This window comes from Salvelinus sp. IW2-2015, unplaced genomic scaffold, assembly GCF_002910315.2.
Source record: "Salvelinus sp. IW2-2015 unplaced genomic scaffold, ASM291031v2 Un_scaffold1135, whole genome shotgun sequence".
NCBI classification, from domain to species: domain Eukaryota; kingdom Metazoa; phylum Chordata; class Actinopteri; order Salmoniformes; family Salmonidae; genus Salvelinus; species Salvelinus sp. IW2-2015.
The window spans coordinates 417202-432319 of NW_019942747.1; the positions used below are offsets into that span (position 1 = coordinate 417202).

The 15118-nt window shown below is 44.7% G+C and overlaps 1 protein-coding gene across 7 annotated transcripts in view; it reads right to left on the bottom strand.

Annotated features, from left to right (window-relative positions):
• The window catches only part of LOC139024176 (interferon-induced very large GTPase 1-like), an 86094-nt gene that overhangs the window by 49194 nt on the left and 21782 nt on the right, over window positions 1-15118 (bottom strand). For 5 of the 7 annotated variants that reach the window (XM_070438747.1, XM_070438749.1, XM_070438748.1 and 2 more), the window contains 2 exons: window positions 9782-10054; window positions 8539-8808 (listed from right to left, as the gene is read on the bottom strand). In XM_070438747.1, the coding sequence (XP_070294848.1) occupies window positions 8539-8560 (22 nt within the window). In that variant the 5' untranslated portion in view covers window positions 8561-8808; window positions 9782-10054. Of the gene's footprint in view, window positions 1-2320; window positions 2514-8538; window positions 8809-9781; window positions 10055-15118 lie in introns of those variants that run through there. The other 2 variants (XM_070438745.1, XM_070438750.1) reach the window with 2 other exon arrangements.

Genomic DNA, 15118 nt, shown 5'->3' on the forward strand with positions numbered 1-15118 from the left:
GATCTACCACGCTTTATAAGGAAATAATGCATGCTCTAGAATGCCCTTCAAGCCATCAGAAAGGAGTATTGAAAAATGCTATGCTATAATTAAGCAATAAGGCCCAACGGGGTGTGGTATATGGCCAATATACCGCGGCTAAGGGCTGTTCTTATGCATGGACACAGCCCTTAGCCGTGGTATATTGGCAATATACCACAAACCCCTGAGGTGCCTTATTGCTATTATAAACTAGTTACCAACATAATTAAAGCAGTTAAAACAAATGTTTGGTCATACCCGTGATATACGGTCTGATATACCACTGCTGTCAGCCAATCAGCATTCAGGGCTCGAACCACCCAGTTCATAAATGTATTTGTAAACTGGGTGGTACGAGCCCTGAATGCTGATTGTCTGAAAGCCGTGGTATATCAGACCGTATACCAGAAGTATACTTTTTTGTTTGTTTTACTCTTCTAATTATGTTGGTAACAAGTTTATGATAGCAATAAGGCACCTTGGGGGTTTGGGGTATTTGTGGGTTGCACGTTTCGTGACAATGTTGTTTTGAACGTTAGTTTTGGACTAATGCCCGAACTGAGCACTCTACTCAATGTATCGTCATTGAGTGCTGATGGAGATTTTATCAAAAGTTAGTGGCTTGGAAATACAATGACATTCAAAAGGAGGCAAATCAATTTTAGGAAAACCTTTTGTCATTGTTTTGATGTCGTCAGATTGACTTTAGATGCAGCATTACGTTAGCTAGCTAGCTAAGATTGAGGGTTGGCCACCAGATTTTAACTATCTAATGTTAACATTGCTAGCTATTTTTTATGAACTTTGCTAGCTAATGACTACATTGCCATCTGTCTAAAGTACATTTGATTACATGATAATGCTGGCAAAGTTGTTTCCCCAATAAATATTGGACTACTTTAGCAATGTCATCCTATTTCCAGGCACTATAGTGTAATTTAGACAAAACAGTAGTTAGCCTCTGTCCAGAATGGGTTTATTACCACTTTAGGGCACCAATACGGCGCTGCCGGTATGATGTGACCTATGAATATGGCCAATATACCACAGGTAAGGGCTGTATCCAGGCACTCCGCGTTGCATCGTCCATAAGAACATGGTATATTGGCCATATACCACACCCCCTCATGCCTTATTGCTTTTTATTTTTTATTTAACTAGGCAAGTCAGTTAAGAACAAATTCCTATTTACAATGACGGCCTACCGGGGAACAGTGGGTTGTTCAGGGGCAGCACAACAGATTTTTACCTTGTCAGCTCAGGGATTCAATCCAGCAACCTTTCGGTTACTGGCCCAACGCTCTAACCACTAGGCTACCTGCCGCCCCTTAATTATACCATGGCATTGTTGAATACTTCTATCTGATTAGTTTGAAGGGCATTCTAGAAAGTCATGAGTCCTCCAAAACATGGCCCACCAAACCACGCTTCTTAACACCCGCCCGCTTAACCCGGAAGCCAGCTGCACCAATGTGTCAGAGGAAACATCATTCAACTGATGATCGTTGTCAGCCTGCAGGTGCCCTGCCCGCCACAAGGAGTTGCTAGCTCGCTAAGTAAACCGTAAACCGTAAATCTCAACCGTGAAGAACGGGGGTGGCACCATCATGTTGTGGGGGTGCTTTGCTGCAGGAGGGTCTGGTGCACTTCACAAAATAGATGGCATCATGAGGTAGGTAAATTATGTGGATATATTGAAGCAACATCTCAAGACATCGGTCAGGAAGTTAAAGCTTGGTCGCAAATGGGTCTTCAAAATGGACAATGACCCCAAGCATACTTCCAAAGTTGTGGCAAAATGGCTTAAGGACAACAATGTTGAGGTATTGGAGTGGCCATCACAAAGCCCTCACCTCAATCCCATAGATAAATTGTTGGCAGAACTGAAAAAGCGTGTGCGAGCAAGGAGGCCTACAAACCTGACTCAGTTAAACCAGCTCTGTCAGGAGGAATGTGCCAAAAACTCACCCAACTTATTGTGGGAAGCTTGTGGAAGGCTACCCTACACGTTTGACCCAAGTTAAACAATTTAAAGGCAATGCTACTAAATACACTCAATTAGTACGTAAACTTCTGACCCACTGGGAATGTGATGAAAGAAATAAAAGCTGAAAGAAATAATTATCTCTACTATTATTCTGACATTTCACATTCTTAAAATAAAGTGGTGATCATAACTGACCAAAGACAGGATATTTTTACAACGATTAAATGTCAGGAATTGTGAAAAACTGAGTTTAAATGTATTTGGCTAAGGTGTATGTAAACTTCTGACTTCAACTGTAGGGTACTTCCTTACTTGTAAACAGGGTTGTTGACTCCAGTTGACTTTTCTTTCCATTTTCCAGCACAGTACAGACATTGATAGAGTACTGAGTACCACATTGCAGGTCAGAGAGAGTGATGCTGTGTGAAGATGTGGTAGTGATGTGTGGTTCTGTCCCTGGACAGCGGTAAGAGATCTGGTAATGATGTTGGGTTTGGTCCAATCCTGGTGGTGGTCCAGCTAACAGCAGCTGATGGGTGTCCACTGAGTCAACAGTCAGCTGGTCTGAGCAGGGATAACTAGTGGAAACACATGATAGTCAGTGCTATAGTTTAACTCCAGAAATATACTACAGGAGGAAAAGTTGAATAGTAGTTAGAAATAAGATAAAACAGAAGTCACACAACAGAAGTTTGATTTGTAATGTAACAAGAAATTAGCAAGAGGGTGCTGCACCCAGGGCCAGATTAAGGGAGGGGCTTACTGGGCTGGTGCTCTTTTCAGTTCTCTGTGGGGCCCATGAGGAAGGCACCAAAAAATAGAAACTTTCGAGTCGCTTCGAGGACAATTGAGTATTTCCTAACCTTAACCTATTTATCCTAACCGGCTATGTTAATTCTCTTAACTTGCCACATGAATATCCTAACCTGCTACTTAATCACTTATGCTAGTCTAAACGGCAGTCTGCCCTGAGAACTGTCTTCGTTTCTACTAATGTGATACAGCTGGTGTAACGTGGTTACAAAAACTTGCTAGCTAGCCTACATGTTGAAAATGGTGGGAAAAGTGAGAGTGGCCTGAGTTGGTCCCAAATACTAGATTTACAGAAAATAAAACAATAGCAGGAGCAATAACTGCTATGAAAATTACCCCAACAGACTGGTTATTTTTCTGCGCAACATAAAAGACACAAAGGCACACCAAGGGAAACAGTCCGACCTGGCGTCAACGACAACACCAGCAGCATCAGGTATGGCCTGTAACGATTCTGCCGAAGTTTGTTCTCTCTTTTCGGGGCGGCGTTCGGCAGTCGACGTTACCGGCTTTCTAGTCACCACCGATCCATGTTTCATTTTCGTTTTGTTTTGTTTTATCATACACACCTGGTTTTCCATTCCATTTATTATGTTCCTTATTTAACCCTCTGGCTTCCCTCTCTGTTTTGTGCGTTATTGTTTGTCATGTGGGTTCGTGTTTTTTGTGCTCTGGATTATTGTGTTTTTCCTTGTTGGAACATTACTTATATTTTGAATACATTTCGGACTATTACTCATATCTGTGTCCTGCGCCTGACTCACCATTTATGGAGTCAGCAGGTACAGCCAGCCCTCCTCTCCCAATTGAGGAGCGTGTTCAGCAGCACGTGACCATGTTACAGAGTCTCGYTACAGCCATGGATCGCGTGCTGCAAACCATGGAKCGATGGGAGAGAGGGGGTTTTCCGGWTKACCCATRAGCACCTCCCCAGCTCCCACAACAACCGACCCAGATGTCCACACCTCCTTCATCAGGATCCAGTGGGATRCGGCTCTCGCTCCCGGGAGCGTATGATGGAACGGCTGCCGGGTGCCAGGGGTTCCTACTCCAGCTGGAACTCTACCTGGCAGCTGTTCAGCTGGCCCCTTTGGGACGKGAGAGAGTGAGCGCCCTCATCTCTTGTCTGACTGGAAAAMCACTGGTCTGGGCCAACGCCATCTGGGGAAGAGAAGGCCCGACGTTGGACAACTASGAAGAMTTCACCCGCTGCTTCCGGGCGGTTTTCGATRATCCARCTGAAGGGAGAGCGGCGGGGGAACGCTTGTTCCATTTAAGACAGAGGATGAGGAGCGCTCAAGAGTTCGCTCTGGACTTTAGAACTCTGGCCGCCGGCGCGGGATGGAATGAGCGGGCCCTGATCGACCACTACAGGTGTAGTTTACGAGAGGARGTTCGTAGGGAGCTAGCCTGCAGGGACACCACCCTTAACCTGGACCAGCTGGTGGACCTATCCATCCGGCTGGATAACCTGTTGGCCTCCKGCGGACGTCCAGATCGGGGTCCGTCAGTTCCATCCCCCAGCACCTCTGATCCTACCCCGATGGAGCTGGGAGGTGCTGCTATGAGGGGGACCGGAGGGGGTACCGTTCCCTGCACCACCTGTGGCCGCAGAGGACACGCTGCTGGTCGGTGCTGGGGAGGTTCTCCAGGGAGTAGAGGTGGCAGGCGGAGCACTGGTGGATCATCTCAGGTGAGTAGGCACACACCTCACCCAGAGCTCCCTGTTGCACACATGTGGTTGTATATAGCATTTCCTGAGTTCCCCAGCATTCCCAGCATAAGGCGCTAGTAGATTCAGGCTCAGCTGGGAACTTATTGACCGTACCTTTGCACTTAGTTTAGGGATCCCTATTGTTCCTGTTGATGTTCCCTTCCCTGTACATGCCTCAGATAGTCGTCCTTTGGGGTCAGGGCTAATCAGGGAGGTCACAGCTCCACTCCATATGATAACGCAGGAGAGTCAAGAGGAGAGAATTAGTCTCTTTCTGATCGACTCTCCTTCGTTTCCTGTTGTGTTGTGCCTTCCCTGGTTGGCCTCTCATGATCCCCCTATTTCGTGGCAACAGAGGGCTCTCAAGGGATGTTTCCATAGGTGCCACTACGGTGGAGAGTCCAAACCAGGTCTCCACCATGCACATTCCCCCCGAATATGCCAATTCAGCACTCGCCTTCTGTAAAAAGAAGGCGACTCAATTACCACCCCATCGACAGGGGGATTGTGCGATAAATCTCCTGGTAGACGCTGCACTTCTTAGGAGTCACGTGTATCCTCTGTCACAGGAGGAGACGGCGGCTATGGAAACATATGTCACAGAATCTCTGGGACAGGGATACATTCGGCCTTCCATTTCACCTGTCTCCTCAAGTTTATTTTTTGTGAAGAAGAAGGATGGAGGTTTGCGCCCGTGTATTGACTATCGAGGTTTGAATCAGATCACTGTAAAATACAGTTACCCGCTACTTCTCATAGCCAGTATGACAGAGTCATTGCACGGGGCGCGCTTCTTCACAAAATTGGACCTCAGGCGCGCTTACAACCTGGTACGTATCAAGGCGGGGGATGAGTGGAAGACGGCATTTAGCACCACATCTGGGCACTATGAGTATCTCGTCATGCGGTACGGGTTAATGAATGCTCCATCAGTCTTCCAATCCTTTGTAGAGGAGATTTTCAGGGACCTGCACGGTTAGGGTGTAGTGGTGTATATAGATGACATTCTAATATACTCCTCTACACGTGCTGAGCATGTGTCTCTGGTGCGCAAGGTGCTTGGTCGACTGTTGGAGCATGACCTGTATGTCAAGGCTGAGAAATGTCTGTTCTTCCAACAGTCCATCTCCTTCCTAGGGTACCGCTTTTCCGCGTCAGGGATGGAGATGGAGAATGACTGCATTTCAGCCATGCGTAATTGGCCGACTCCAACCACGGTAAAGGAGGTGAAGCTGTTCTTAGGGTTTGCCAACTACTACTGGAGGTTTATCCAGGGTTTTGGTCAGGTAACGGCTCCCATTACCTCCTTGCTGAAGGGGGGACCGGTGCGACTGCAGTGGTCAGCTGAGGCAGACAGGGCTTTTAGTCATCTGAAGGCTCTGTTTACCTCGGCTCCCGTGCTGGCTCATCCTGATCACTCCTTAGAGTTCATAGTTGAGGTGGATGCGTCCGAGGCTGGCCCCATGATGTGGGGGACCGGGAGCTGTTGGCTGTTGTCAGGGCTCTGAAGGCGTGGAGACATTGGCTTAAGGGGGCTAAGCACCCTTTCTTCATTTGGACTGACCACCGCAATCTGGAGTACGTTCGGGCAGCTAGGAGACTGAACCCTCGCCAGGCGAGGTGGGCCATGTTTTTCACCCGCTTTGTTTTCACTCTATCCTACAGACCAGGTTCCCAGAACGTTAAGGCAGACGCACTGCCTCTGATGTATGACATGGAGGAGCTGTCCGCGGATCCCACTCCCATAATTCCAGCTTCTTGCCTGGTGGCACCGGTGGTATGGGAGGTGGACGCGGACATCGAGCGGGCGTCACGTGCAGAGCCCACTCCCACACAGTGTCCAGTTGGGTGTCTGTACGTTCCGTTTGATGTCCGTGATTGTTTGATCTGTTGGGCCCACACGTCACCCTCCTCTGGTCATCCTGGCATCGGTCGGACAGTGCGCTGTCTTGCTGGGAAGTACTGGTGGCCCACTTTAGCTAAGGACGTGAGGGTTTATGTTTCCTCCTGCTCGGTATGCGCATAGTGCAGGGCACCTAGACACCTGCCCAGAGGGAAATTACAGCCCCTTCCCGTTCCACAACGACCGTGGTCACACCTATCGGTGGATTTCGTGACGGATCTTCCCCCGTCACGGGGTAATACCACGATCCTGGTCGTTGTGGATCGGTTTTCTAAGTCCTGCCGTCTCCTTCCCCGCTCTACAGACTGCGAGGCCCACTTCACCCAAAGTATTCCGGCACTACGGGGTGCCTAAAGATATAGTTTTTGATCGGGGTCCCCAATTCACGTCTAAAGTCTGGAGGGCGTTTATGGAACGCCTGGGGGTCTCGGTCAGCCTCACCTCAGGTTTTCACCCCGAGAGTAACGGGCAGGTGGAGAGAGTCAACCAGGATGTGGGTAGGTTTCTACGGTCCTATTGCCAGGACCGGCCGGGGGAGTGGGCGGTTTTCAACCCCAGGGCGGAGATGGCCCAAAACTCCCTCCGCCACTCTTCCACTAACCTATCCCCTTTCCATTGTGTGCTAGGTTATCAGCCGGTCCTGGCACCGTGGCATCAGAGCCAGATGGGAGGCTCCTGCGATGGATGAATGGTTTCGGCACATGGAGGCGACATGGAACGCTGCTCCTGTGCGTCTACAACGGGCCATCAGGCGGCAGAAGGCGAGTGCCGACCGCCACCGCAGTGAGGCCGGGTCTGGCTCCCGACCGAAACCTACCCCTTCGCCTGCCCTGCCGGAAGCTGGGTCCGCGGTTTGTGGGGCCATTTAAAGTCCTGAGGAGATTGAACGAGGTTTGTTATAGGTTACAACTRCCCCCTGATTACCGTATTAACCCCTCGTTCKATGTGTCTSTCCTCAGGCCYGTGGTGGCTGYTCCGCTCCAGCAGTCTGWGGTGCGGGAGGTTCCTCCGCCCCCTCTGGACATCGAGGGGGCCCCGGTGTATACTGTGCGAGCCATCATGGACTCAAGACATCGGGCGAGAGGCCTTCAGTACCTCGTGGAGTTGGAGGGGTARGGTCCGGAAGAGAGATGCTGGGTGCCGGTGGAGGATATCCTGGATCCGTCATTACTGCAGGAATTTCACCGCCTCCATCCGGATCGCCCTGCGCCTCGTCCTCCGGGTCATCCCCGAGATACACATCTAGATGTGTATAAGAGACAGATCCTGGATCCGTCATTACTGCAGGAATTTCACCGCCTCCATCCGGATCGCCCTGCGCCTCGTCCTCCGGGTCATCCCCGAGGCCGGTGTCGGCGCGCAAGGGGGAAGGTACTGTCACGACTTCTGCCGAAGTTGGTCCCGCTCCTTGTTCGGGCAGCGTTCGGCAGTCGACGTCACCGGCTTTCTAGTCACCACCGATCCATGTTTCATTTTCGTTTTGTTTTGTCTTTATCATACACACCTGGTTTCCATTCCATTTATTATGTTCCTTATTTAACCCTCTGGCTTCCCTCTCTGTTTTGTGCGTTATTGTTTGTCATGTGGGTTTGTGTTTTTTGTGCTCTGGATTATTGTGTTTTTCCTTGTTGGAACATTACTTATATTTTGAGTAAATTTCGGACTATTACTCATATCTGTGTGCTGCACCTGACTCCGCATTTTTCCATTCCCCAACACCCTCACAGGCCCTAACAAAGCCCTGGGGCCTATGATTTCTTAATCCGGCCCTGGCTGGATTCTAAATTGCTGTCACRATGCCAAAAYATATATAAATATACATGAAAAGAATGTTGTGATTCGAAGTTYAAGCAAGCAGAGTCAAATCAACTCATTGACATAATGACTCAAAGCAATGGAAGCAAGCATGAATTCAGATYTTYTTTATTGARTTCAGCAACAAACTGCATGATGAGATCTGGGGAATTCACCATCATATATTTCTCATCAAGTCAGATACTGCACATTAARATCCCATGCTGACACATCCATTATGTTAGTTCATTTCTATTAGTCATTTTGATAACTACTCAAAGTTACATTTGAAGGGTACTTCCTTACCTGTGATGAGGGCATTAGACATCAGTGGACTTTGCTTTCCATTTTCCAGCACAGTGCAGACAGTGACAGAGTACTGAGTACCACKTTGCAGGTCAGAGAGAGTGATGCTGMGTGAAMWRGTGGTAGTGATMTGTGGTTCTGTCCCTGGACAGTGGTAGGAGATCTGGTAATGATGTTGGGTTTGMTCSAATCCTGGTGGCTGGCTCCAGCTAACAGCAGCTGATGTGGTGTCCACTGAGTCAACAGTCAGCTGGTCTGGAGCAGGYAMTACTYAGAGAAAATACATTATTGTTAAGAGCCATTTRGATAACTAGTCAACTTCTGTCTGTAGCGTCCWAACAGTTTGGGCARGTACATMTRYTTTGTTTGMTTCTACGACTACCACAAGCTTCACAAGAATTGTCTGAAGGTAACCCGGTACCGGTAAAACATTTATTCATAGAAGGATGGAAGTAGTTTGATGGGGGTTTTTGTAACAATTTTTTGTTCTTKACTGACTTACCTAGTTAAATAAAGGTTTWAAAAAAAGTCAACGGAGTCATGAACTCTACCAAGTAAGAGGACATTTTTACAAAAAAAAAATGGTTGCCTGGTTCCTAGGAGGCTGAAACTTCCCTGCAAATGGATCTTCCAGCAAGACAATGACCCCAAGCACACATCAAAATCAAAATGGTAATTGACCACAAATTAACATTTTGCAATAGCCATCTCTTTATCCAGACTTGAACCCCATTGAAAACCTGTCGTTAGAATTGTAGAGGGCAGTCCATAATCACAGAATGAATGATGTCAAGGACCTGGAAAAATGTTATATGGAGGAATYGTCTYAGATCCCTCSCAATGTGTTCTTCTATCTCATTAAACATTATAGAAAAAGGCTYAGTYCTGTTATCCTCGCAAGGAGAGGGTGCACAAAGTATTGAAAACAGGCYTGCRGATAATTTTAGCACTTATCCTTTAAAAAATCGAATAGTTGTWAAACAATCTGAACAATTGCATGAAATCATTTAATTTCCCAATTTTATGAGCATAAAATATAGCTTTTATTTATAGTGTTTTTTGATCAGCTTTATCAAGGGTGCCACATGTTGGAGGCGAATGTATTTCTCATCAGGGAAAATACTGTACCTTTACATACCATTTTGACACATCCATTATGATTAGTTCATTTACATTAGAGTCATTTTGATAACTGGTAAAAGTTAGACCCCAAACCTAATAATTTACTAGAGTACTTCCTTACTTGTTGTGGTGAGGGTTATTAACACAAGTTGACTTTGCTCCCCATTTTCCAGCACAGTGCAGACAGCGACTGAGTATTCAGTAGCACCTTGCAGGTCAGAGAGAGTGATGCTGTGTGAAGATGTGGTAGTGATGTGTGGTTCTGTCCCTGGACAGCGGTAGGAGATCCGGTAATGATGTTGGGTTTGGTCCAATCCTGGTGGCTGGCTCCAGCTAACAGCAGCTGATGTGGTGTCCACTGAGTCAACAGTCAGCTGGTCTGGAGCAGGAAGTACTAAGGAGAAATACATTATTGTTAGTGCTACAGTTTAACTCCAGAAATATAATACAGGAGGAAAAAGTTTAATAGTAGTTGAAAAATTAGAAAAGGCCGGCTTGCAATTCCTATTGATATGTGAAGAAAAAAGTAAAAAACACGTAACACAGGAGTAGTATTTGTAATGTAACAAATATTACGTTTTTCCGCAATATTAATTTAGCAACATCACTTTGCCGCCGTTCAATTGTTTCCACCAAGCCACAAAATATATCAATAAATGTTTTGGGGGTTATAAATTCTCCACAATAATAAGCGCTTTACACTGTACTTTGGATAAAGTTAAAGCAAGCAGAGGCAGTTCAAATCCTTTAAATACTGTAATGCAGGGGGTCGCAAACTTTTTGGGCCCCGGACCACATTTTGATTTCAAAAAATTATTGCGACCCCAACTATAAAAAAATATATATGTAATTAACAGCCAATGTTAACTTTTTTATTTGGGGCTATSGCAGTCAATTGCAAAACATTCTKACAGTATTTCTGATTYTCTTCTCAACTCACCATCACATACTTGTAATGTGGGGCTATGACAGTCAACTGCAAATGAGTCTGACATAATGTCTCTTATCTCYCCACCACTAATMAGATGGYWGTGCTTGATGCATGTCGCGTTGGAGCTTCTCAAAGTCAGGGGGCGTGGTCGACAGTGTGCACCTCATCTCTGCTGTAACATCCAACCTGGATCGATATTTGGTTTTAATGCAGACGAGAGCACTGAATCCAGCTTCACACAGATATGAGCTGGCGAAGGGTACCATGAGTTTTAATGCTCGGAGGGAGACGGCAGCGTATTTCCGTTTGAGTCAAGAAACAAAATTCCTCCGTAGTGACCCGTGAATGCGTTGTCTGCAGCATTCGGTCACACGACAGCTCGATCAACTGTTCGATTTCACTTACCGGCATGTCAACTGAGACAGGATCACAGTCCAACGGATTTCTCTTCAATAAGAAATCTTTCCTCTGAATCCACTGATTCAGTCACTCATCTGTAGAATGTTTCTGTAATTCCCTGCATGCTTGCGTTCAATTRGTTCAGTTTCCCAAATATGTCTGTTACATTACAAGGATACACATTTTCATTACAATGAAAGGCAACCAACAGTTCCTCACTGAAGTTGAAAAATCTTTCCAATATGCCCCGTCGATAACCATCAAGCCTTGGTGTGAAATAGAAATCGCCATGCTCTGATCCCATATCTCCATCGTTTTGTGAACAGGCGTGCAGGCAGTGGATGTGGTTTGATGATGTAGTTTACAATGGAAGTTATCTGCTGCAGTATGGCTCGAAGTTCTGCACTCAGCTCTTTTGCCGCCAGTTTCTCTTGATGTATCATACAAWGCGTCCATATGGAGCAGAGTGCAGAGACCTGCCCGCTGTCCCGCCATAGATGGAGCCCCATCTGTGCAAAAGCCCACCATTTGATCCCATGGTTCATTTTTTTCATCAATATAGCCAGGCGTACTGAACATCCTCTGTACTGTTTCATGCTTGGGAATCGTGAGACAGAACAATATGTCCTCGTGAATAGCATCCCCCSATATGTAGCGAACAAAAGTCAAAACTAACGTCCATTTGGACAGCATAAACTGGGGAGTTTTTGAGTCGTTCAGTCAGTTTCCTAATGATTGCTAGGTATAGCAAATAAATTATTTGTTTCACAATGTTATCTGACAAAGGTATTGATGTGAGTTTCTGTGCCTCTGCCTCCCCTCTCCATACAGTGTGTTTTCACCATATCAATTGCGCGGGTTATATCAAAGTCTGCAGTAGTGTGTGGTGTCATAGCTTAGTGGGCCTAGCCATTCACCGTGGCACTGATTCAAGTGCAACGGTCAAGTGCGGCCTTTTCCCACAAAGGGCCCTCTCTGGTTGAATTACATTTTTTAGATTTGAATAATTTTTATTTAGATTTTTAAGCTTAACCACATTACAATGCTTGAGATAAAAAAAACGGCATAATAAAATATTTATTTATATATATATATATATATACAGTACCAGTCAAAAGCTTGAAAAAACCTACTCATTCAAAGGATTTTCTATATTTGTACTATTTTCTACATTGTAGAATAATACTGAAGATATCAAAACTATGAAATAACACATATGGAATCATGTAGTAACCAGTGTAAAACAAATCAAATTATATTTGAGATTCTTCAAAGTAGCCACCCTTTGCCTTGATGATAGCTTTACACACTCTTGGCATTCTCTCAATTAGCTTCATGAGTTAGTCACCTGGAATTAATTTCAATTAACAGGTGTGCCTTGTTAAAAGTTCATTTGTGGAATTTCTTTTTTGTAATTATTATTATTTATTTTTTAAATTAAGGGGTGGATCAGCTTAATATTGCGGAAAGATGGTTGCTTCCATCAATGTAATTATCTGCATCATTTCCAATCCCCCATATAGTTTTGGGGGTAAATATATATATATCCACATACATACACATATGCATACATATACACATATATACATACACATACCTATATAGACATACATACTTTTTTAAAGAATATACCTCTATTATTCCCTGCAAATCCTACCCATCCTTCCCCCAATTGGAGTAAACTAATAAACAATAACACTTAGGCTTCTACCTTCAGTATATACATCTTATACACATTTTACAGACACAATCTATTTTACAATAGTTACATTTTGTTTGTTTTTAGTCCTTCCTCTATTTCTGATGTCCATCCAGTTGGATTTCTATTTGTAACTGTGCTATTTCACAACATTTCTGAACCTATATACATTTTACAGACCCCGTATGTTTTACATTGGTTATCTTGTTATTAGTCCCACCCTTCAGCTCCATTCAACCCCTCCCATCTATCTCTCAACACCATCCATTTTGGATTTCTATTTGCCATATATTTTTCATTTCTATTTGCCATTGTCACACCCTGACCTTAGAGAGCTTTTTATGTCTCCATTCTGGTTTGGTCATGGCGTGAGTTGGGGTGGGCATTCTATGTTTTGTGTTCTATGTTTTCTATTTCTGTGTGTTTGGCCGGGTGTGGTTCTCAGAGGCAGCTGTCTATCGTTGTCTCTGATTGAGAACCATACTTAGGTAGCCATTTCCCATCTGTGTTTTGTGGGTAGTTGTTTTCTGTTTTGTGTTGTCGCACCTGACAGGACTGTTTCGTTTCGTTCATTCTCTTTGTTATTTTGTTTCGTGTTCTGTTTTAATAAATTAACATGAACACTTACCACGCTGCGTTTTGGTCCGATGATTCCTCATCTTCAGACGAAGAATGTTACAAACACCCACAACACGGTCCCTCGTATTGACCATATTTCCAAGCATCTCCATGCAGTCAGACTTTTGATTTTGTGCCACCAGGGCCACAATAATATACCCCATCTCTGAATGTCCGAGTGTGACCCCCTCCGCATGGGTTACTGCAGCTAGTGTTGCCAGCACTGCCACTGCCTGGGTGGGGGCACCCCACCGAAATCCCCACTGGCTAGGTACAAGGTCGTCAAGGTTCTCATTAGCAGCTTTGAGAATTTCCTTGTATATTATGCTCTCCCTTTAGGGGGCTTCGGCTTTGCAGGACCAACCCTGCCAAGCAGGCTCAGAATCTTGAGGGGGCAGTGCTGCTCTAGGTCTCTGACCGCATTTTGGCTGCAAACAGACTGCTTACAGCAGGCACATAAAACAGTTAGGGACTTCTTAGTATCTGGGTCATTCAGGTGGGTGTCTAGGGTATAGGGTTGTGGACCGTTCCATCAATATAGGATCATAAATAAATAAATTAGATCATTTATTTTAAAAATGTAGTTCCCCATGATAGGACAATAAATAAATAAGACGTATAATTCATTATAAAAAGTTTATCCATCATCTGAGTAACATTGAAAGCTCTCTCACACCCCCGCTCACAGCAATACATTGGTTCTGGGACATGCAACCATTTCCTTTCTCACTCAACTCCACACTTTCCCAAACATAAAAAAAACACACACCACACCATCCACACATACTGTGCCTTCTGTTTCCTGAATTTTTATCTTCACCATGTTGAACTAGTACTTTTGTGTTCCAATTAGTTATATTTGAAGATATATATAAAAGCTGTATATTTTTTGTATTATTACAATCCATAACTGGGCTAGAATTGCGTTTCATTATTTTCCTCGTCTATAAGAACTTTCAAATTTTTTAAATAGCCATGGAGTAGTAATTGTGTCTCTGAACAACTGGTTATCAATATATAGTTTATCAATGACGAGAGCTACTCGTTTCCCTTTTAATCTATTTTCCTTGAAAATTGGATACAGAACTTTACACCGTTCTGCAATTTCCTTCGGGAACTGGTCATTCATGCCAATTTTGGTCCCAGCAAGTCTTTTACCCAGGCTTTTAACCATTATTTTATCTTTAAAGGAAGCAAATTTGACAACGATTGGGCGTTCATACCTCTGCCCTCTCTGTCCGAAGCGGTGTACCCGTTTGAGTTGGATTTTATCGATAGCTTTGCTTGGAATCTGAAGCGCTGTAAGGAGGAACTCTCTAACTACAGATTCAGGAACTTCTCCTTCTTTCTCTTGTTTACCTGTAAGTACCAGATTCTCTCTCATGGATCTGGTCTGTATGTCCAGTAAGGCTTCTTTCAGAACGGTGTTCTCCTTTTTAAGTTCATTCACTTCGGTTTCAATCTTATTGACTGTCCCTTTTAACGTGTGTGTTTCCTTCTCCAATGTCGCAGCTTTTACATCTCATCTGGAGGCTTGCCTTCAACTCTTTTATATCCTTACTGACTAGTTCAAGTATACTGAGTTAGTCATTTATTGATTTTAACAGATCGGTTTCGACCTTTACCATTCCCGGTGGTGAAAATATTAAATCGTCTGTGTCTGTAGAAGAGTCACGTTTCCGTTTTGAATCGGTTCCCCCGTCTTACTCTCCGTCATGTTTGGGTGTTGCTTGTTTTCGTAATATTTGTCGATAAATGTCTCTAGTCTTAAGATTTGTTTTGTGTTATTATCCAGATTGAAGATGATCACC